General features: G+C 40.7%; 1 protein-coding gene across 2 annotated transcripts in view; it reads right to left on the reverse strand.

Annotated features, from left to right (window-relative positions):
- SHQ1 (SHQ1, H/ACA ribonucleoprotein assembly factor) overlaps positions 1-21,804 on the reverse strand; it is a 99,110-nt gene extending 77,306 nt beyond the window's left edge. The window contains exons 1-5 of one of the 2 annotated variants that reach the window (XM_003982422.6): positions 21,526-21,804; positions 16,997-17,061; positions 14,669-14,791; positions 13,284-13,444; positions 4,433-4,545 (exon numbers count right to left, since the gene is read on the reverse strand). In XM_003982422.6, coding sequence (XP_003982471.3) covers positions 4,433-4,545; positions 13,284-13,444; positions 14,669-14,791; positions 16,997-17,061; positions 21,526-21,668 — 605 coding nt within the window. In that variant the 5' untranslated portion in view covers positions 21,669-21,804. Of the gene's footprint in view, positions 1-4,432; positions 4,546-13,283; positions 13,445-14,668; positions 14,792-16,996; positions 17,062-18,317; positions 18,961-21,525 lie in introns of those variants that run through there. The other variant, XM_045051867.1, reaches the window with a different exon arrangement.
- Between the last annotated feature and the right edge of the window lie 542 nt (positions 21,805-22,346).

The following is a 22,346-nucleotide window of genomic DNA, read 5'->3' on the forward strand; positions in this document are numbered from 1 at the left end:
CCTTGCAGGACATACAGAGACTGGCGCAATAGGCAGTTAGCCACACAGACCTGATGCTCAGGAGAGACACATGGAATCGTGAGCATTTAGACAGCGACGGAGGCCAAGGGAGAACACACAATCACCCAGAGAGAACTTGGGAGAATGAGAAAAAAGGACTCCACATACTGGAGGGCTGACGACACAAGTCAAGAGTTGAAGAGCCCATCTAGAATGATTCTGGGTCTCCCTAGAAGAAGTGATGGGAAAAAAAAAACCAAAACAAGACCTTGTAAAATCTACCACTTCCACGCCCTCCCTCTAAAAATTTCAAAATTTTTTGAGTAAAATCTACCACTTCCACGCCCTCCCTCTAAAAATTTCAAAATTTTTTGAGTAAAATCTCACTAATATAGTCCCAGTAGTTGAAAATGTGATGGCTTATCCTTTACACTGTCCATGGTTCAAGAGTTTTGTGAACAAGATCTGAAGTTGACTAATGTTCTACTTTCCAAAATGAATTTATTTTCAAGTTTCTAAATGTCATTCACTCAATGAGCATTTACCGAGTGCCCCATGAAAATGCAGCATCAGGGAGATGAGGATCAGTAAGACACTCCTGACCCTTCAGGGCTCCACAATGAAATGGGAATGGATACAAAGAGAGAATATTGTAACATCAAGACGATCTGTCACTTGGAAGCCCCGAGGAGGGCTTCCTCTGCCAGTCTGAGAGGGGGTGTGCCAAGGGGTGACACTGGAGCCCAGTCTTAAAAGATGAGTTATCCAAGCTAGGTGGAGCAAGGGAGAAAACAGCTGTCACAGGAGTATCATGAATACAAAGTGTGCAAGAAGTGGCGTGGTACAGGCAGAGAAATAACTAAAATTCATTACTGCTGCAGCGTATAGGGTAGACAGGGACAGGCAAAAGACAAGCTCCAGGCGTAAGCACAGTCCAGGTCACAGAGAACTTTCTACACCGTGCTAAGGAGGTAGAAGTTTATATACTTCAAATGATGGAGAACCCAGTGAAGATTTAAAGCAGATGTTCACTTTCAGTACTTAAGACATGATACTGGTGGTTTTATGGTTGATGGATTTGCAGGAGTCCAGGCTGGAGGTGGATACACCAAATACGAAGTCATGAGACTGCTGCACTAAGCCAGACATATAGGAGGACCAGAAAGAGACTGAGTGAAGGAAACAGCAAAGAGATAAATGGTACCACTTCTGGATGGATTAGAAGTGTGGAGAAAGAAAGGAGTCGAAGATAAATCCTGGGTTTCTACCCTGAGTGACTGGAGTGAAAAATGGTACACTCCACCGAACAGAAAATGCAGGAAGACTTTCTAGGTAAAAATGATGAGTTCAATTTTGGACACTCAGCAGAGGAGGTCAGCAAATACCCAGTCGCTCTCCAAACCCTTAACAACGTGACTTTTCTCCAGAGCACTTATCACAATCCAAATCTTGTCTCCTTCCCCACTAGAAAGTAAGCCCCATGAATGCAGTGACCTTGTGGTATTCACAAAAATCCTCAGTATGTGTGACTCTGCCTGGCATGCAGTTCATTCAAACTGGAATTTGTTGAACAAATTAGTGCATATGTGAAAGAAGAAATCGATGAGATTTTCCTCTAATGCTTTTTCCTAAGCTTGCCATTTTGAATAAAGAGTCATGCTGGAAGCAAGTGATCTTCTTCCCAGCCTCATCATTAGTACTCAGAGCCTTGACATTCCTCAATTAATCCAAAAGCCAGATGAGTGTATCAAACTCTTAAAACAAATTTACAGCACTGAAAAGTTACAATTTAAAATGGCACCCCAAATGCTAGGGATCATTTTTGTACCTCTTCTCATCTCACAGATATTTAGAATGCTAACTCAATTCTTCTATTTTCTCCCAAAGAAGGACATAGGCAGATTTATGAATTGGTTCAGGTAAAAGATATGCTGACAATTAAAAAAAACAATATGCCTAGGGAAGGAAAGAAAAACCACTCTCGGCAAGAGAAATATGAAAACTTGGCTATGATAGGCAAAACAGGAAGGCCTATTAAAGAATGTTTCCAGATACCTTCAACAAACTGTAGTGTAAAAATAATGCCCAAAAGGAGTTACAAATAGCAAAAAATAGACAATCAAAAACAATGCATGTTTATGGATCATCTGTTATATGCCCAGTATTCTGCTGGGCTGCAAAACACACAGCAAGGAATAACATCACAGAATGGCCTCTAGATTTTACAACACAAGACCTAAAAAATAATTATTATCCTAAGTCATTTATATGTGCCTTTGAAAGGTATGAATTTTTCTATATACTGAATTTACCTCACTGTGTTCTGCCTTAGGATAGAATTAAAATTAGTTTTCCTTAAGCCTGTAAAATATCAGACACCGTGACGAGACATCACGACCAGTAAGAAGTCACACAACTTGAAAGTCTCATATACTTCACAATGACATATATTATGTATTACACATGTACATTACATTCACGTACATAAATGTCTAACATGACACACGCAATGTATTGTCTGCATGGTAGGTAAAAATTGAAGCAAACCTTTTCCTCCACTGTATTAACCATTAAGAACAATTTAAAAAGCACTGAGCTAAAAAAAAATTTTTTTTAATTGAAAATTTAAAAGAATTTTACTTGGACTTCTCTAGTATTAACACATCTGGGTGAGTCAGTCAGCCAATATAAATAATGGGTAAGAAGTAACACAAAAACTACAATTAGCCAAAGTCTTACTGTTACTGGAGAAGTCACAAAGAACCTTTACCGCACAGCTCCCACTCTCCGACCTGCCCATGACTAAATTTAAACCACTCGTGTAAGAACTCTTCTTTAAATAATGGAAAGAATAGCTCATGCATACTATTAAAGAAAATGAGCTTCTGGATAAAGAAACACAGAAGATGGAGAAAAATAAGGGCTGCATATAATATCACACTGCTAACTATAAATTCCAATTTCCTAATTCTCTCAGGCCATGTCGTTATTCTTCCAGTTTTAGAAGAGAAGAGATAGGCAGTTCTTCTAATTAAGCTCCCTCCCACTTGAAATTTTACTCTTGTAAAGCTCATTCTGTTTTCATGCTGGCCCGAGAAATTTGCTGACAATGAAATTTCCCACTTTAAATATTCAGCATGATTTTAAATAGGTTTCTTCAAATTACTCTTCAGTGGACCTTTAAAGCCACAATTGGAGAGATAAAGGTAATTAGAAATGGCAATATAAATGGAGCTGAATCTCTCAGATGTCCTCCAAAATATAACATACCCTGCTCTTACCCAGTTCCCCCTAGGATGTTGAACAGTTCTGACCATTTATCACTACACATCACTCAATGCATTTGCACATCACAAGATATATTTCTGCCATTCCAATTAGTCTCCCACTGTGTCACAGGAGATAGAATGTTAATCACAAGAGTAACAGCAGTTAAACTGAAATAGTGTACATGAAAAGGAAATACAAAAAGACAAATGGAAAGACTCTTTTCAAGTCCTGACAGAGCCACTTAGTAGTGGTATGACCTTGGGCAAGTCCCTTAACCTTCTTTACCCAACTGTTGTGAAAACGGATTTAAATAATCACTTGAGAGCACTTGATAAGCTGAAAGCACTATACAAATATAAGGGAATACAATGATTACAGCTGCATGTATAACGGTTTAGAAATTGTTGGCCCAGAGCTTGGGAAGAATAATAATTGAGGCCTACATCAACCTAGGACTCACATCCTAAGAGAGCCGAGTATCCACAGAAGCCAGGTGACAATCCCTTACTTGGAAGAAGTACTGCTTTTGTGGCCAATGAGAGACATCACAATGCTCAAGTGATTATTTACCTATGCATCAACTAGATAAGTTTGTTAGGCAAATACAAGCCTGCAAGTGACACATTATGGCAAAAGACACAATCAAGGCAGATGGGAAATACAACAAAACTTAAAATTAGATTTTATTTATACCCTACTGCAATGAACAATTATTTGTTAACTAGACTCAGATCTTCAATTACAGGTGCTCGGAAATGAAGTGTTGGTAAAACCCTGGATCAGCCAAGAAATGTAGTAAATGTAGATTCAAATTCTTAAAAAAAACCTGAAACATCTTTTCATTTACATAGACCATTAATTACAACAAAAAGTCTACTGAGAAGAACTATAAATATTCTCACGAATGCAGTGTTCTACTTTTAAGCCTGGCGAGGAAAAACTTAAAGAAGTACATTAAGAGTTCTCCGATGCTGGAATGATATCTTAGAAAGATCACAGAGGCTTAACACTTTGTAGGTTAATTCAAAAGTCAATTAAGGTTCTGAGCCATCACCAATTTTGAGAATCCCAAAACCACAGGCCTAGCATAGTTAAAAAGGCACTCCAAAAATTTTCAAATCAACGTCAAGTCAATTAAACGCTCAAAAAACTCAATACTCACAGATAATGATCAGGATCAAACTTGGCCAGCTCAGCATCCAGGCGTTTCTGCCTTCGTTCAGGTGCAGGAGTGAAATCTGGATCCTTAATATCAATAACATCACTCAATTCATCCTAAGAACACCCAGAAAAGAAAGAATAATTGCTATCTCCTATTTTGTCATTGAAAAATCTAATTTTGCACAAAAGGCCAAAACAAAGGAACAATCTGATCAGCACGCCATAATACTACCTGTGACACGTAGATTCAAATCCAGCAAATGTTTGTTAAACACCTACTGCTTCCCTGTTAGAAGTTTTCACATAAGTTATCTCATTTAATTCGTACAACAAAGTGATCAATATATATCAGACATAAACGTTCATCCTAATTTTTTTAATGTATATTTAATCTTGAGAGAGAGACAGAGACAGAGCACGAGCGGAGGAGAGGCAGAGAGAGAGAGACACAGAATCCAAAGGAGGCTCCAGGCTCCGAACTGTCAGCACAGAGCCCGATGTGGGGCTCAAACGCACAAACCATGAGATCACAACCTGAGCCGAAGTCGGACACTTAACTGACTGAGCCACTCAGGCACCCCTGAACATTCATCATTAAAAAAACAAAAAACAAAAAACAAAAAGCAAAAAACAGAATAACTCCCTGCAAGCAACAGGAACATTCAATTCTCCATCTCTTCCCCATTTACTCCTAGAGATTTTAAAGTTATTAACAGCATGTTTAAATACATTTCTAAATTTTTCTTTTAATGTTTATTTATTTTTGAGACAGGGGAGACAGAGCGTGAGTGGGAGAGGGGCAGAGAGAGAGGGAGACACAGAATCTGAAACAAGCTCCAGGCTCTGAGCTGTCAGCACAGAGCCCAAAGCGGGGCTCGAACCCATGAACCATGAGATCATGACCTGAGCTGAAGTCGCACCCTTAACTGACTTGAGCCACCCAGGCGCCCCTAAATACATTTCTAGACTGGAAGATGGAGATGCTCCTGCCATGTTAGCAAACAGAACCTTAGGTAACTTTTGTGTGCCCATAAATCTCTGCTCGACCAGAAATCCACTAGACCCAGTCAGCCCATCTCCAGAAGCCAGGCCAACCCTGGGTGCTATGCTTACTTCCTGGTTCCCTCTTACCCCAAACAAGGTTGACTGTGTGGCCTTAGCCAATCAGACATTTCCTATCTTTCTTCCTTGTTATTCTTTATCCCATTAAAATTTTCTGCCTTTCGCCCATTTTTCCAAGTCTCCCAGTGAAGACTGTTCACTTCCTAAAGCGTTAAATAAAGTCTGTTTGTATCACTGAAAACTGTCTTCTTTAATCACTTTTGAACATCTACATGCAGACTTTCCTTTTGTTTCTTCCTAAGGACTAACTCAGCTGGTCTCAAAGAAGGATTTCCAAATAAAACTTACATATAAAACTGTGTGTGTTCTACTTTATGAGCATATTTAGGAATTTTTAAGGGCAATTTTGATGTATATGACTTTCTATCTGCAAACTTAAAAATCTAATCCTAATTGATATTCAATTTTACCGTAAAAGTCTTCACTGATGTATACACACACACTGATACAGAGCATGTTTCTTAGGTCAAATCCTACAGAAAATAGGTATAGTAGGAAAACTGTCTAGGAAACCATATAATCTTTTTTTATTATTATTAGAATTAGGAAGCCAAAAAACCTCATACAATGCAAAATATCCCTATAGCGACATCTTTTTTTTCAACCTCCTCATTCCAATTACTGACCACAAATGAGAAGTATAGAAACTGAAAGAACCTTAACTAAAAAGAAATCCAGGGAAATTACTCGAGAGAGTCATGGAGGGAAACTGAAAACAGATTGGCAAATGGAATGACAGGTTAGTGCCTAATAATCGAGCTTAAAGTCGAGAGCCGTAAGGCAACCTCACCACAAAGAAATGAGCTACAATAAGCTGAAGGAGCCAAGGAGACACTAAGATAAACACTCCCCACACAATCCAAATTTTTGCATTGAAAAAAAAAATTCTCTCATTCCTATCACAATCCACTTAGCTCAAGTAATATCAACAACATTTAACCTAAGCACATTCTAATACAATGAAAGGGCCCAGAAAACTTTTTGGATGTCATGTCCAGAATACATTAATACTTCTAACTACAAACATTCCAGGCAAAAACCAGATTCTTGGCTGTCCCCAAATAAAATTTTGCATTCCACAAGTTCCCTTACAATTCACTTTTGGGAGATTAAGAATATATTTCCCTATAGGAATACTATTAAAACCAGTATTTATGTGCTCATGGTAACCCACAAGTTTATTCCACTTATAATAAACTTTAAAGAGAGTACTCTCCATTCAAAGGGCGTACAACCCTGTGGCAATGTTTCCATGAAAAAATGCTTTCAGAGTTCCACTGCAACCCACCACAAACATCTCTTCCCCAAGCAGGACAATCTGGACTCTTCCTCTCTTCCTCACCTGCCTGAAATGAAGTCCTCCAGGCACATAGCCAGAAAAGGTGCTGACCGTAGGCCTTGGGAGGAGAGGTCGAGTTGTACTGGGCCCACTGGACTCATGTCAGCCAGATGGCTACCATGAGAGCCGTTTCCTGCCCATGGACCCCAAGTCCTTCTTCCCAGCACCCTTAAGTCACACATTTGCTTCCCTACTAGCCCCAAGGAGTTCCTTGCACATACATACATGTACTCATTCACTCACTCACTCACTCACTCACTCACTCACTTCTGAAAGCAGCCCAATGAAGCAGAAAAAAATGTGAATCTGTAGTCAGACAAACTGAAATTAAAACCCAGCTCCAGGGGTGCCTGGGTGGCTCAGTCGGTTAAGCGTCCAATTTCAGCTGAGGTCATGGTCTTGCAGTTCTTCAGTTTGAGCCCTGTGTCGGGGTCAGACCCCGGAGTCTGCTTCAGATTCTGCGTCTCCCTCTTTCTCTGCCCCTCCTCCACTCACGCTCTCTCTCTCTCTCAAAACTAAAAATAAACATTAAAAAATTAAAAAAAAAATAAACACCTCAGCTCCAGTCTAACTGTGCATCCTCCCTGAATCTTAGCCTCCCTTCTGTGAATGAGTCTAGTGACACCTCCACCGTGAGGCTGGGGACTAGTTTCCCCTTGCTGCTGTAACAAATTACTACAAACTTAGCGCCTTAACACAACACAAATATATTCTCTTATAGGTGTGGAGCTCCCAAGTCCAGAGTCAGTCTCATTGGGCTAAAATGAAGGGAAGGCAAAGCTGGTTCCTTCTCAAGGTTCTAAGGGAGAATTGGTTGCTTTGCCTCTTTCATCTTGGAGGGTAGCTTCCTCATTTCTTGGCAGGTGTATTAAAAAAATGTCCCATGACAATGCCCTTCCTCCCTCGGCTTCCATCATCATGTGGCCTTCTCTCTTTTCACTTTGACTCTCTTATCTCCTTCTTATAAAGGCCCTGTGATTAGATAGGACTCACCTGGATAATGCCGGATAATCTCCCCATCGTAAGATCCTTAACTTAATTGTACGTGCAAAGTCCCTTCTGCCACATAATGCAGTATATTCACATGTTCCAGGGACTGGCACACACAGACATGCCAGGGAATGGGGAGGGAAGGAGCATCATTCTGTCTACCACAGGCTGTTATGAGGATTAAATGAAATAATACGAGTAAAGCATCAAGTACAAGGCTTAATACATTCAATAATTAGATTCCTTCCTCTGTGTCTCCCTATTCCATGCTGTTCCCTGCACTCACTGTCCAACTTCCTACTGGGAATACCTGTCCTCCTTCCCCTTCCACGTCCTCACTTGCCAGTAGCAATAAAAAGAGAAAAATAGGGATTAAAATGTGCTGCTTCATTACTTCACCTGAACCAGATATAAGGTCACAAATGGGGTAGAATCTGGGAATTTCTGTAGGTAACTACATTTCAGAGGATAAACGGACTAAGGGAACCACAGGCATTTCAAAATACTAATTGCACTGAGAATAAACCCAGACTTTCCCCACAGCTCTGCACAATCTAGCCCCTGTCCTGTACTTCACGCCCACCTCCTACCTTCCTCTTCTGGCTCAAATCCCCCAAGCCACATACCAGGCTTCCTTCCCTTTCTAAAACCCTGAGACTTTGCATTTACAATACACTTCTCACCATTCAAGACTCAGTGCAAATGTCGCTCCTCAAAGAGGCCTTCCCTGGGCATCCTCACCAAAGGAGTACCCCACAGTCTCCCACATTACCCCATCCGTTCCTTCACTTGTCACTATCTGAAATTCTCTAGTTTATTTGTTGTTTACAGGATTATGGACTAGCTTCCCACTAGAAGATTCCATGAGGACAAGAGTCTGGTCAATATTTTTCCTCACTGTATCCCTGGCACTGTTCCTGGCCTTCAGTATTAAATCATTCATTCAGCAAATACTGTATGAGGGGCTGCCTGGGGTGCTAGAGATCCAGAAATAAATATACACACCAGGTCTCTGCTCTCATGAGAGTAAGAATTAGACAGTAAGAATGCAACTGTCCTTCCTCTCTCCCTCCTCTCCCCTCTTGCTTCCAGACTCGGGGCCTCCACATGTAGCTATGCAGTCTGTACCCCAAAGAACACGAACATCCCCAGCAGTACAAGCCCCACCAGGCTCGTCCTACACACGGTCATACACAGTGGCCCTGTTCAAACCGGACTCTCAAGAGGAACCAAAAGGAACTACAAAGCCAAGTTAGCGTGGGGGAAGAGAAATCCATCTAGGGCATCAACCAACCAAAGGTAGAAAGATAAGAAGATGGGAAATGTTCGGCCATACCAGAACAGCGGTGATTCTGCTACGGCCACTGTCAGTTGAACCATTTAAAGTGGGTATTGCCAAGAAAAGGTCATGCAGGATGAAAATCAGGCTTATGTTAAATTTTGGCATCGCTATGGCAGAGACCCTCCAGGGAGAAAATGAACTGTGTGCACATCTGGCCAATAGGCCTCCTGGAGACAACAGCCTCGGGTCCCTGGTGCAGCTGCGGGAAGGAAAAGGGCCGGCCAGCCAGCGTCCTGTGGCTGCTGGCAGCGGCGGTGCCGGGAGCTTGCTGGGTTGGCGCCCAGAGACTCTGGGATGGTTGCTCCTGGCAGCCCCCACCGCCTGACGCCGGTTGTGAGGCCCTGACTTTGAGCAGCCAGGGCAGTTTTCCAAAGGCGCCCTGGCTGCTGGCAGCGGTTTTACAAAGGAAAGAAAAAAGGGATGGGGAGGGGAGAGATACGTTAAAAAGAATGTTTCAGCAAATACCACTTCTTTTTTCTTCTCATTATCAGTATGAAATATGGAAGTTTCTAAGCATATGCCGTGTACATGGTCGGAGGGGAAAAAAAACATCGACTATAAATACCCCCCACCCCATGAAGGATTAAATTATTCGATTAAGAGCAGATACCTGGGTCTTGGAATTACGAATGATGTTTCCTTTCTTTGTTATATTTTTATAATGAATATATATCGCTTTTATCATCAAAGAAAATAAACCTATTTTTCACTTAAGGGGGGAAAAAAGAGACTGTGGAAAAACTAGTAAAATACGAGCCATCAACAAAACTTCATGGATATTTTCTCATCCAAAGGCAGAATGAGAGAAAGTCTAAACTTGTGAGAAAACATTCTTTGAGAAAATGCTGACGTTTCTTAAGTCCATCACTTGAAAACAGAAGAGATGTTCTCAAAGGTATTCAGGCAGTAATCATTCCAGCTTCTTCTCATTGCTTCACTAGCAGAAAGACACCCACACCACTAACCTTAGTCAAATGATCGCTCAGTTTTTAAGCACAGGGTAGTGGTGTCATACACAGAGCAGTCATGAATGCAGAACAACTCTGCGAGGAACACCAATTATGTGAGATTTGGGGGCCACTATCGCACAAAACACACCTACGTTAATACCCCAGAGAGGGTGTCCTTTGGTTCACAGAGGATTTTTGAAAGTTTTCATTCCTTAATGGTCATGAAGAATACCACAAACTTCTAGTTTTATTCATTAGAACATATAATCTTGAGGGGAGGGTGGAGGAGAGGAGAAAATGGGTGATGGGCGTTGAGGAGGGCACTTGTTGGGATGAGCAATGGGCGTCGTACGTAAGCGATGAGTCACGGGAATCTACCCCCAAAACCAAGAGCACACTTTACGCAGTGTATGTTAGCCAATTTGACAATAAATTATATTAAAAAAAAATCATTCAATAAAAAAATATATGTATATCATTTTGAAAAACCAGTACCTACATCTACTGGTTTGTCCACTGGTAAAAGGTGCACAAGTAACAGCAACGATGCCAGGATGGAACAGATACACACGAGAGCCCCACACAGTGCCTGGCACAGGGACATAGTCAGTAGCTGTTGGCTGTTGATGCACAGACAGTAGTAGTCCAGTACCTGTTACTCAAGTCCCCCTAGAGAGGAGTGAACTTCAGCATTCAGACTTTTTAAAGAATTTAGAAAAGTTAACTGGTACACACCCATTACATATTTTATTTAACCCCCGCTAAATCTGGGGCAGCACCCTGTATTCAAATGCATTACTATTTCTCTGGCAAAATCTGTTAATATCCACACTAAGCGGGATTTAAGAAACTAATAAAAGACTCACATCGGTGGGGCTCCTGGGTGGCTCAGTGGGTTAAGGGGCCGACTTGACTTTGGCTCAGCTCATGATCTCACAACTCGTGGGTTCAAGCCCCTGCATCAGACTCTGCGCTTACGGTGCACACTCTGCTTCCAATCCTCTGTCTCCCTCTTTCTGCCCCTCCTGTTCCCCCTCTCCACTCAAAAATAAATGTTAAAAAAAATAATAATAAAGACATCGATTCAGATCAGGTTTTGTCACAAAACTAAACACACAAAAATGTTTACTTTGAGAACTTTCTGTTACCCCGTTACTACAGACATGGGTTATAAGCCTGCACCACTAGTTACCAGTTACATCACCCCTCAGGGTTTGTTCACATCCATGGCTCTCTTTTTTTCCTCTGTCGAAGAAAATATGCATTCAAACAGCTTAGAACAGCAATGCTCATTCAGTTAAAATTTGAACATTTTAATGATTTTAGATCATCAAGCTAAAGGCTCGAGAATCATGAACATCAAATTCAGTGTTTCATTTCTGAGGGGAAACAGAATGATGTAATCAGGGGCTCTAACTATGCTGACATTTATTTTTAAAGCTGGGTGATAGGTGCCCAGAGATTTGGTGCCTTAGCTAAGACATTCAGAAAGACACAGAGAATATTTCATAACATTTTTTAAAATAAATCTAAATTACTTATTGAACATTTCCAACAGATACAAGAACTTGGGACCTAAAGGACTTGGCCTAGGCTTACGTTATGGCATTCCAGCATCTTCTCAGCAACCTGGCAGAAATCCCTTGAAAGGTTCTCCCCTCAACGGCAGCAGCAAGAAACCAAGTTCCCTCGCCTCAGAAGTGATGATCCATCTGAATGTACAATCTGTACTTGGCCTGCTTGACTTGTATTAGCATTCATTTAGAGCTTCACACAGGTAAACCCCAAGTGACGGACCACAAAGTAGCTCTCAGCTAAACAGGTGAGGTCCATTCACTGTAGTTAGCGCTGTAGACAAAATGGACTCTAACTACCTCAGAGATGACCAGAAAATGTGACTGGGGAGAGAGACTATGGAGAGACCGTAATTCAGGGAAAAAAGCATTGAAGGGAGTATCTAATCAGTATTATTTGCTCAAGTAAATCCCAATTTTGTTCTCTTTAAAGAGTCTGGAGAGCATTTTATATTTTTCATAGACAGAAGTCTTTCTAGCATCCTATTCTTTTTCAAAGAGTTTTTATAATGCAGCATCTCCTAAGTTTTCTAAATGCTATTACAAAGTAGATGAGTAAATTTATCCCTATTTGATAAAGAGGAGACAAAACTTGTTTATGATCAAATAACTGGCTTATCACCCCAAATCTAAGCAGCAGAAGTGGGACTAAAACATAGGTAAACCCTTCTTTAGTAAATTCAAATATGTCTTACTATAATAAAGTACAGTCTAAAGAGATTTCATGTCCTCTGCCCAGATAGGGATTGAAAAAAAAAAAAAAAAAGTTGTCTGTTACGGTTTCTTTCATTTAAAATTCAAACAAAACAAAACGAAACAAAACTCCAAGCTAATGGTTCAGAAATACTTTCCATCATATAACATTCTAGGGAGGCATTTTCTATAAAACAACACAGGTACAAAATAGTTCAAAATCTCTCCTCTCCATTTCATTCTCCCCCCATAAACTAAAATAAAGCGGAATTTCCTATGTTTTTTGAGGAAGAGAGACTGATGTCATTCCTTTTTAGCCTAAGTGACAAACGATTGGGTTCTAACAAGAGATTACATTCAACCCCCACCAAGAGTAAACAGACACAAGTGCCCACTGTACACCAAGAACTAAACAATTCGATCAAAAGACACAAATTCATTCTCACCGGGAACATTCTCTCGCATTTATATTTATAAAACATCATGTAATCATTTTCATCTTTCAGAAGTGTAACACAACGATTTGCAGTTAAGTATGAGGAAAGAGGAGTTCCGTTTTGTGTTTTGGAAACTTCATGTCTAGAATACTGAATGAAGTGGAGAAAAAAGAAAGTAACAGGACATCTGACATCTGTAAGCACAGTGCGACTGGGCAGAACCACCAATGCAATGGAAAGGAACAAACGTGTGTAATCACTACAGAGAAGCAGCTGTGACTTGTGCTCTGAATACATCACCTCCTATCATCTTCATTAAAGATCTCCAAGTAGGAGCAGAACTGAAATTAAAATATCAAAATGGTAAAACCCTATACAACAAGGTCTTTTAGAAAGAAACCGTACCTGTAACCGCTGAAACACTCCGGATCGTAAATTTCCAAATCCATAGTGGTACTGTGGATTCAGAGCACTTTCTGATACCTCTTCATAGGGGACCTGTTCAATTTCCCAGTCAAACTCTTCATCCTCAGCTTCTACTCCTCCCTCAGAAACTTCAGAAGCACCTGAATGTGTTAAATATTAATTTATTCAAGTACTGGGTTTCCTAGGTACAACTTGGAAGGGAAAAAGTATAAAAAATGCCTGCCCACATGCACTGAAAGGTATGTAAAAGAATATACATAACCTCATTATTTGTAAAATTTTAACGTCTAATTTTGAGAGACAGAGGGAGAGGGCACGGGAACAAGCAGGGGAGGAGCAGAGAGGGAGGAGACACAGAATCTGAAGCAAGCTCCATGCTCCCAGTTGTCAGCACAGAGCCCAACGTGGGGCTCCAACCCACGAATCGTGAGATCATGACCTGAGCCATCATCAGATGTTTAACCAAATGAGCCACTTAGGTGCCCCAACCCCACTATTTTTCATAGCTTCCCCCCCAAAAAAGGAACCAATCCGAAGGCCCTCAAGAGTCAGATGTATAAATAGTAAATGCAATGAAAGCAAACAAACCTCAGCTATAGATGGAAAAACCTCACAAGAATATTAAGTGAAAGAAGCCATACAAAAAAGAACACATACTGCCTGAGTTATATACACAATTCAAGAACAGGCAAAACTGAAGGTAGCAGTAACACCGCAGAGGAGGGAGGAAGAAGGGACCAGGAGCAGGCACAGGGTAGGATTCCAGGGTATTGGAAACATTCCATTTCTTGACCTAGGCGGTATTCATTTTATGTAACTCATTGAATTTATAAACTTTTGATCAAAGCTCAAGAGGCCATTACTTTGCAAAAGACAGAGATGCTGTTTTAACTGGTCCAAAAATGTGACTGACACACTGAGTCAGTAATGTGTTTTTTGTCTTTAAATTATATGTCACCGGGGCACCTGGGTGACTCAGTTGGTAAAGCGTCCAACTTCCGCTAAGGTCATGATAGATCTTGCAGTTCACAAGTCTGAACTTTGTGTTGGGCTCTGGCTGACAACTTGAAGCCTGGAGCTTGCTTCGAATTCTGTGTTTCCCTCTCTCTCTCTGCCGTCCCCCACTCATGTTCTCTCTCTCTCTTTCTCAAAGATAAATAAATGTTTAATAAATAAATAAATAAATAATAAATGAAAAAATATGTCACCAAATGAGCTAGTTTTATTTTCCTGTGATGTCCTTATCTTGTCACCTGAAGCATTTTCTCCCATTTCCTATTTGCTATATCCCTCTTCCCCCAGAAACACAAAGCACTCCAAATTTTCTGTTTATCTTTATTTCTTCTTAACTACAATAAACATACCTATTTCTTCCACAAGTGGTTTGGCAGTCCTGGATTTTCTTGGTGCCAGAAGAGCGGTTAACATGTTCAGTCCCTCAAAATGCTGGCCAGGAGTTTCTTTCGGCAATCGAATGGTAAAAATTCCTTAAAGATAAATTTGTTTTATACTTAGCTCTATTAAAAAAAATCAAAGACTTCACACAAATACATTCAAGAAATATGTATTCCTATTTCATAGGGCTCCAAAATTATGCCCTTGTTATACAGTGAATAAAAATCAGGATAGAAAAAGGCTTGGGCCCCTGGGTGGCTCAGTAGGTTAAGTGTCTGACTTCAGCTCAGGTCATGATCTCGCGGTTCGTGAGTTCAAGCCCCACATTGGGCTCTGTGCTGACAGTTCAGAACCTGGGGCCTACTTCAGGTTCTGTGTCTCCCTCTCTCTCTGCCCCTCCCCTGCTCCCGCTCTGTTTCTCACTCAAAAATAAAATAAATATTAAAAAAAAAACCTTGGAAAAAAAAGAAAAAGGCTCAAATAGGGTTTTTCAGAATCACTGATTCAGCTGTCACCTGTATAAGAAATTAATCTGCTAAAGCTGCAGAATGCTTTAGTCTTAACAGTATCCCCTTAACCTACTGATAATATTAAAAGTCCAAGCCAAAACGTCTAAAACTCAATGACCTGAGCAGGCAGTAGCTTAGAATTAGCCCATAGCTACTTATAAGATTTATTTCTGAACTAGGAAAGAAAAATCAAGATATCTAATCCAATGAATAGCAGCAATTTCAAAAATTCACAAAATCTTAAAGCAATTATAGCTTAAAAAGTTATCTGAGATCTCAAGAGACATATCCCCAAAGTCTAAGACAGACTCAAATTCTACCTATGCACTTCTTTCCTTTCCCTGACTAGGTTTATCACTTCATCGAGGCTACCCCATAGACTTCTTACATTATTTACTACTGTGAATTTAAAATATTTTTTACCTTTTTCATTGCACTTAAACATATTTCAATACAGTTGACCCTTGAACAAAATGGAGCTTAGGGATGTGAACCCCCACCCAGTCAAAAATCTGTTTAACTTTTGACTCCCCCAAAAGCTAACTATGAATAGTCTACTGTTGATTAGAAGCCGTATCAATAACATAAACTGTTGATTAACACATATTCTATATATCGTATGTATTAAATGCTGTGCCCTTACACTAAAGAGAAAAGAAAAAATGTTGTTTAAAAAAATCGTATGGAAAATACATTTACAACACAATACCATATCAAAAAAAATCCGCATATAAGTGGGTCTGCACAGTTCAAACCCACGCTGTATGAAAGTCAAGTATATATCAAAAACAACTCAATCCAAACCCACAGGTACAGCTTCCTAAATCCCTGGGTACTTTTGAAATTTAATAAATTTGTTTCAGTATGCAACTTCCCTGCAATTAAAAGCACATTTACTACCTAGAAAGGCAGTTTCATATTTCGTTATCACATTAATTACATTGTATTATGGGTTATAACTTTGTCATTTAAATTTCATGCCATCCTTCCTCTCTTACCCTAGTTTACTGAGCTCAAGAAATATTCACTTAATAAATTACACAAGACTATACAGGGTATTCTTATTCCAGATTCACTGATAAAGAAAAATCCAGAGGCATCTACAAAAGGAAAATAAATGGTTTCGACACTAGCTAAACTGAAGGGCTTATCAATCATGAGAAGAAAATGCAGTCGGCCTTTAATTGCCACCTTTGAACAGTTTCTCACTTACCTGTTATTAACTTTAAAAAGTATACAAGAAAAATTTGATTTGCAGCTTCCAAAAATCATCCACATCTTTTCTCATATAATCTAACTTTTTTAAAAAGTTTATTTATTATTGGGCGGGGGAGGGGCAGAGAGAGAGGGAGAAAAAGAGAATGCCAAGCATGCTCTGCTCTGTTAGCACAGAGTCCGGCGTGAGGCTCAAACTCTCCAACCGTGAGATCATGATCTGAGCTGAAATCAAGAGTCAGTCGCTTAACCAACTGAGCCCCCCAGGCACCCCCCACATAATCTAACTTTTAAACTCTTATTCAAAGTAGAAGAAGTAGAAAATAAAACACCTAGGAAACAGAAACAGGGTATTTAAGTAACATTAAAGAATACTGTGAAGTACTTTACAGGACTGAGGACATTGTAATTGTCAAGAAATCCATGAGCAATAGGCACGGGGCGTTAAGAAACAATGAAGTGTGCATTTGCAATACATCTAAAGGTCCCCATAGTATCTTGAAAGATTATGATGTACTTATTCTAACATGAAGAATCCAAAGAAAAACAGTAACAAAATTCCAAAGGCAATACCTTTATCCGCATCATAGGATCCCTGTTCACTTCCGTTTTCTACAACTCTTCCAGGAAGGGTTAATCTGCAGATTTAATAGGTTACATCAAGTCCTTAAATTACAGAGTATAAGTGACCATCAATGATAGTACGTTTACCACTGAAACCTATCAACCATTTTAAAAGGCAATTCTTCAGCATTTCTTTAACATCTTGCAAACTAAATAACTTACATTTCTTCCCTAGCTAAGATAAAAGAAATCACAGCTGCCTCATCTTTCTGTCTGAATACTCCCTAGTCACCAATAAAAGCGATGCTTAAAAAGAAAAACCACAATAAATATTAGTCATCACTATTTCTACAGTACTTTCGTCTTCCTAATGAGTAAGGGAGTTATTAACATACCTGGTGCCTGATACAGCAGGGGCTCCAAAAAGGTATACTAAATGGCTCCCCTCCCTCCCAAAAGCATTTTTAAAATGGAAAACAATAAAGAAACAACAAAACCAATTGTTTATTTGGGGCAAATTAATACTTTAAAAAAAAAAAAGCAAAAAACAAAAGTTTTTCTCAACTCTCATTATTACTATACAGGGATTTTCCCCCTTTCACTGTAAAGGAAATGAACTGATTTCCCTGTTTCCAGTTTTACTCTGGTTCAGTCGCGTCTTCCACAGAGGTCCCAAAAGAATTTTTCTAAAATAGAAATCAGGGGCGCCTGGGTGGCTCAGTGGGTTTAAGTGCCCAACTTCGGCTCAGGTCATGATCTCAGTGTTTGTGGGTTCAAGCTCCGCATCAGATTCTGTGTTGACAGCTCAAAGCCCGGAGCCTGCTACGGATTCTGTGTCTCCCTCTGCCACTCCCCAACTTGGGCGCTCTCTCTCGCGCGCGCGCGTGCGCTCTCTCTCTCTCTCTCTCTCTCTCTCTCAAAAATAAATAAACACTGAAACAGACTTTAAAAAATTAAATAGAAATCAGAGTGTCACTTTTCTAGTGAAAAAGTTTTCATGGCTGCCTGACATCAACTCAATAATTTACACTCATGAGTACCACATATGAGACCAGCTCCATTCCATTCCAAACTTAAAATGTGAGGCTCCTTTCCTCCCACATCTCCTATTCATATGCTTCCTATTCTAACATTGTAATAACAACAACAACAACAACAGTAACAAAACTTGGCAGGTCCCAAAGGCCCAGGGCTTCACAACCTAGTTAACTTTGATCTTAACGCTTCCTGGAGCTACAATGCAGTTTCCAAACCAAAATCATTTCTAAGTCCAAGAGAAGAAGTCCGTTTATGGATAAACTAGCTTGTTTTAATGGTTACAAACACTAACTTCACTTTCAGAATCTGAACTGAGTTCCAGCTCTGCCATTCGCCATCTCTCCAACTTTTTTTGTATAAGTTAATCAACTTCGAAGCTCATACACTTCATCTGTAAAAAGTGAGAAATAACAGATCTCCCCCAGAGTTACTGCAGTAAGAGGTTATTACTGTGAAGTAGGTAAGCATTCCAAAAATGTAAGCTATTAATACCAATGTTCTTCTCCTAAATTCTTCATAAGTATAGAGTTAAATTCTTACTGCATAAGAGTGAAATCCTGTTTGTTCACAGATCTGCCACCCCGATAGACTCTCAGTTTCCCAAGCAGAGGAGCGAGGAGGTTTTATTCACCTCTGCTGTACTGTAGCCAACGGTATTTTCAAAGATGGCCCATCTCACATCACTCCTGCCAACTGTGGGGTCTATGTCCCCTCCCCCTAAAACTGAGTGAGCTTGCAAATGTCCATGGATAAATGAATGAATAAGTTGCAGTGTGTGTGTACGTGTATACACATATACATATGTATATACATATATATAAAACACACACACACACATATATATATATTTGCTCAGCCATAGAAGAATGGAATATTACGCAGCCATAGAAAAGAATGAAATCTTGCCATGTCCAACAACATGGGTGCATCTAGAGTATAATGCTAAGCAAAGTCAGAGAAAGACAAATCCCATATTCCACTCATATGTGTAATTTAACAAACAAAACAAAGGGAAAACAAAAAAGAGACATACCAAAAAACAGACTCTTAACCAAAGAGAACAAACTGATGGTTACGGGGGGGGGGGGGGGGGGGGGGGGGAACTGAATTAAATAGGTGAAAGGGATTAAGAGCACATTTATCATGATGAGCACTAAGTAACATGCAAAACTGCTCAATCACTATATTGTATACCTGAAACTAATATAACAATGTATATTAAATATACTGGAATTAAAATAAAAATTAATTAACTAGGTTTTTGTTGTTGTTGTTGTTTAAACTGAGTGGCCTTGGGGCTAATAAAATGGAACAGAAATGACAGTGTGATTTCTGAGGTTAGGTCATAAATGATATGAACCTGCCTTGTCCCCTGGAATACTTGGCTTTTGCAACTTTCAGCTCCACTCCCCCCGCCCCCCACAAAGGAATCAAATTAGACCATGCAAACACACCACACAGGGAGTCCTGAGAGTACACAAAGAGAGAGGCTGTGCCCCAGCCACTCCACCAGTCCCCACCTGCTTTGGCCCTCATTGTTCCAGGTCCAGCCAATATATGACTACAACTGAATTAAAGATCTCAAGTCAGAACAGCTTGGCCAGGCTCTTACCAAATTCCTGAGGTACAACCAGGGCAAGAGAGTTAGATAACTGTTGTTTTAAAACACCATTTGATTGGTTATGCAACAACAGATAACTAGAACAATAGGCCCTTATAATAAATATCTACTGTTTACTGAACATATGGGCACGGCAATAAAAACTATGCATCCATTATATCAATCCTCACATCAGCTCTAGACGATCACTAATATTAGTCCCATTGTAAAGATTAGGAAACTGAGACAGCATAATTTACTGTAAGTGCCAGAACTGTTAAGCGTGCTGAGACCCAGGTGTGCCCAACTCCCCAGTCCCTGCTACTCAAGGAATGGATGAATTGGTGTAAAGAATACTCTTTAAAGTATTTCACAAATAACCTCTTATTTGGGCTTCATCAAGACTCCCAAACTTAGGCAAAATGGTTTTTACCTTGAAACTCCTGTTATTGTATTTGTTTAATTTTACATTCCTATCACATTTAACATCTTTTCTCTGAGCCTCTGATACCTCATCTGTGACATGAGTTAACAACAGAAACTATGTTGTAGGACTGTCCTAAAATCAAATGAGATAATCCACATAAAGTATTAACCTGAAGTGAGAATTCACTAAATGTTTGCTACCACCATCACCATCTACTTCCCATTCTTCATGTCCTGCCTTAAATATCACTTCTTCAAAGTCTTTCCTGGGGCCACTTTACATTTCAACAGGATCCCCTTTATTTTCTTTCCGTGCACTTCCCTTCAGAGCACTTATCACAATTTGGAGTCATACCTTTACTTGTTCGTTTATTGCTGTTCTCTCCCCATTAGAATGTAAACTATATGAGACACCACTACACCTCCAATACCTAAAACCCAGCCTAGTGCAGTATATGCAAGTTAAGTCAGGGCTTAATGGGAATCTGAGCAAAACGGTTTCCCACCCAGTGAAGGAACCAGCTTGACTCAAGAGCAAAGTTTATTAGGAAAGTACTTGGGCAGAAAAGGTAGGCTACAGCTACACTTGAATTAGAAAGATTAGGGGAATGGATTTTATGTAGCAGTAAAGGGAAAGGGGTTGACAATGTTTTAGGAAGAAAAATCCGCAGTGTCTTCTGTAAAAAGAAGCTAATATCAATCAATGCCTATTTCCAAGGAGCGCTCGCTGCCCAGGTCAAATGGGATAATACACACAAATACACATAACACGCCTTTATGCGTTAAAGTGAGCCCACGGAGCTGTTGCTACTTTTGTTATGGTTCTGTAAGGAAAAAATGCAAACAGGTTGTGATGAAGGGCCCTCACTGCGAACGCACGACAACCGCAACTAAAGGGCAAAATCAGACAAGTTAGGAAGAGGTAGGAGAACGAGGTTAATTTGGTGTCAAGGGGGCAAAGAAAGGAGAGAATATCAGGAAGTAGGGAGCGGCCCGCCAAGCGTCGACACAACTCTTAAGCAGAAGGTCGACTGATAAAAGTCAAAAGGACTGGTCAGTTGGGAAGTCAGCGCGCACCGTCCTGGAGCAGGGGATAGGGTAGGAGGACCAACGCAGGGCAGTAACAACAGTAAAAAGGTACGAGAACTAGGGCGATAGGACAGAAACTGCAGACGTTACAAGATCCCAAACGCCAGGTCTTATAATGGCTCGAAATCTTTTTTACGGTGGGGATTTAACAAAGTTTAAGAACGGAATGAGCTTGTACAACACGTGGAATGCACTTCTGACGAGGTCATTTCCTCAGCACCGAAAGAAGCCGCGGAAATCTCGGGAAAAGGCAATCATTAAATCCCTCGCTCTTTCTTCTTTCCTCGGTAAACAGTTATCTCAAGAGTAACTGGGAGATGAAAGATCAATCAACGAATCAATCCCCTAAATACATTCTTTCCAGGACCGGACACAGAGAACTCGCCTGAGAAAGTACGGCTTGGCGTAGAACTTAAAGTCGACCCCCTCGAAGTAGACGTCAAACTCGGAGACCCGGGCGTAGGGCACGCGGATGGCGACGGTAAGGAAGTCGGGGTCCTGGCTGAGGTCGAACGCAGGGGTAAGCATGGCCGCGCCGGACTCAGGTGTTCCAGCCACTTACACTCACGGTCCCCGCAGTCCCGCCACTCAAACTCCCCAGTAAGTACCCACGCGGGAGACTGGGTCTCGTAGCCAAGGCGCTTCCGGCTCGAGACGGAAGTGTTTGCGCGTGAGGCAGGAAGTCCCGCCCCACGCCGATCTCCATGGAGACTGGACGCTGTTAGTGGAGAAAGGGCGCGGAGCGTGGGGATTTGACCGCAGAAATGGAACTAAGGTCAAAACTTGGGAAAACTGGGACTAGAATCCTCCTTAGACCCACCAACCCTGTTTCGAAATCCTAAGAGATTAATTTTAACCTCACTGGCCTTGGAGGTAGATAGACCTACGTTCGAATCCCTTCTCGGCCACCTCTCAGCTTAAGACCTTAGGGAAGTTACAAAACGTCCCCATGCTTCGGATAACTTTTCGATAAAATGGCACTAACACTAACCCCGCAGAGATGTGAAGATAACATGATATTATGTAAGTAAAGCTCTAACAAGGTACCTGGCAAGTTGTCAACGCTCCTTGTATGGAAGCAGTCACCGCAGAAGCCACAGCAGCGTCGTTACTGTGGTTTCCTTAGTTCTCACCTGCCTTGTCCGCAATTCCCCCTTTATCCAGCCCCCCTCCGTGTTTCACTGCCCATTTCTCTTCCCCTCCCTT

Source organism: Felis catus, chromosome A2, assembly GCF_018350175.1.
Source record: "Felis catus isolate Fca126 chromosome A2, F.catus_Fca126_mat1.0, whole genome shotgun sequence".
Taxonomy (NCBI): domain Eukaryota; kingdom Metazoa; phylum Chordata; class Mammalia; order Carnivora; family Felidae; genus Felis; species Felis catus.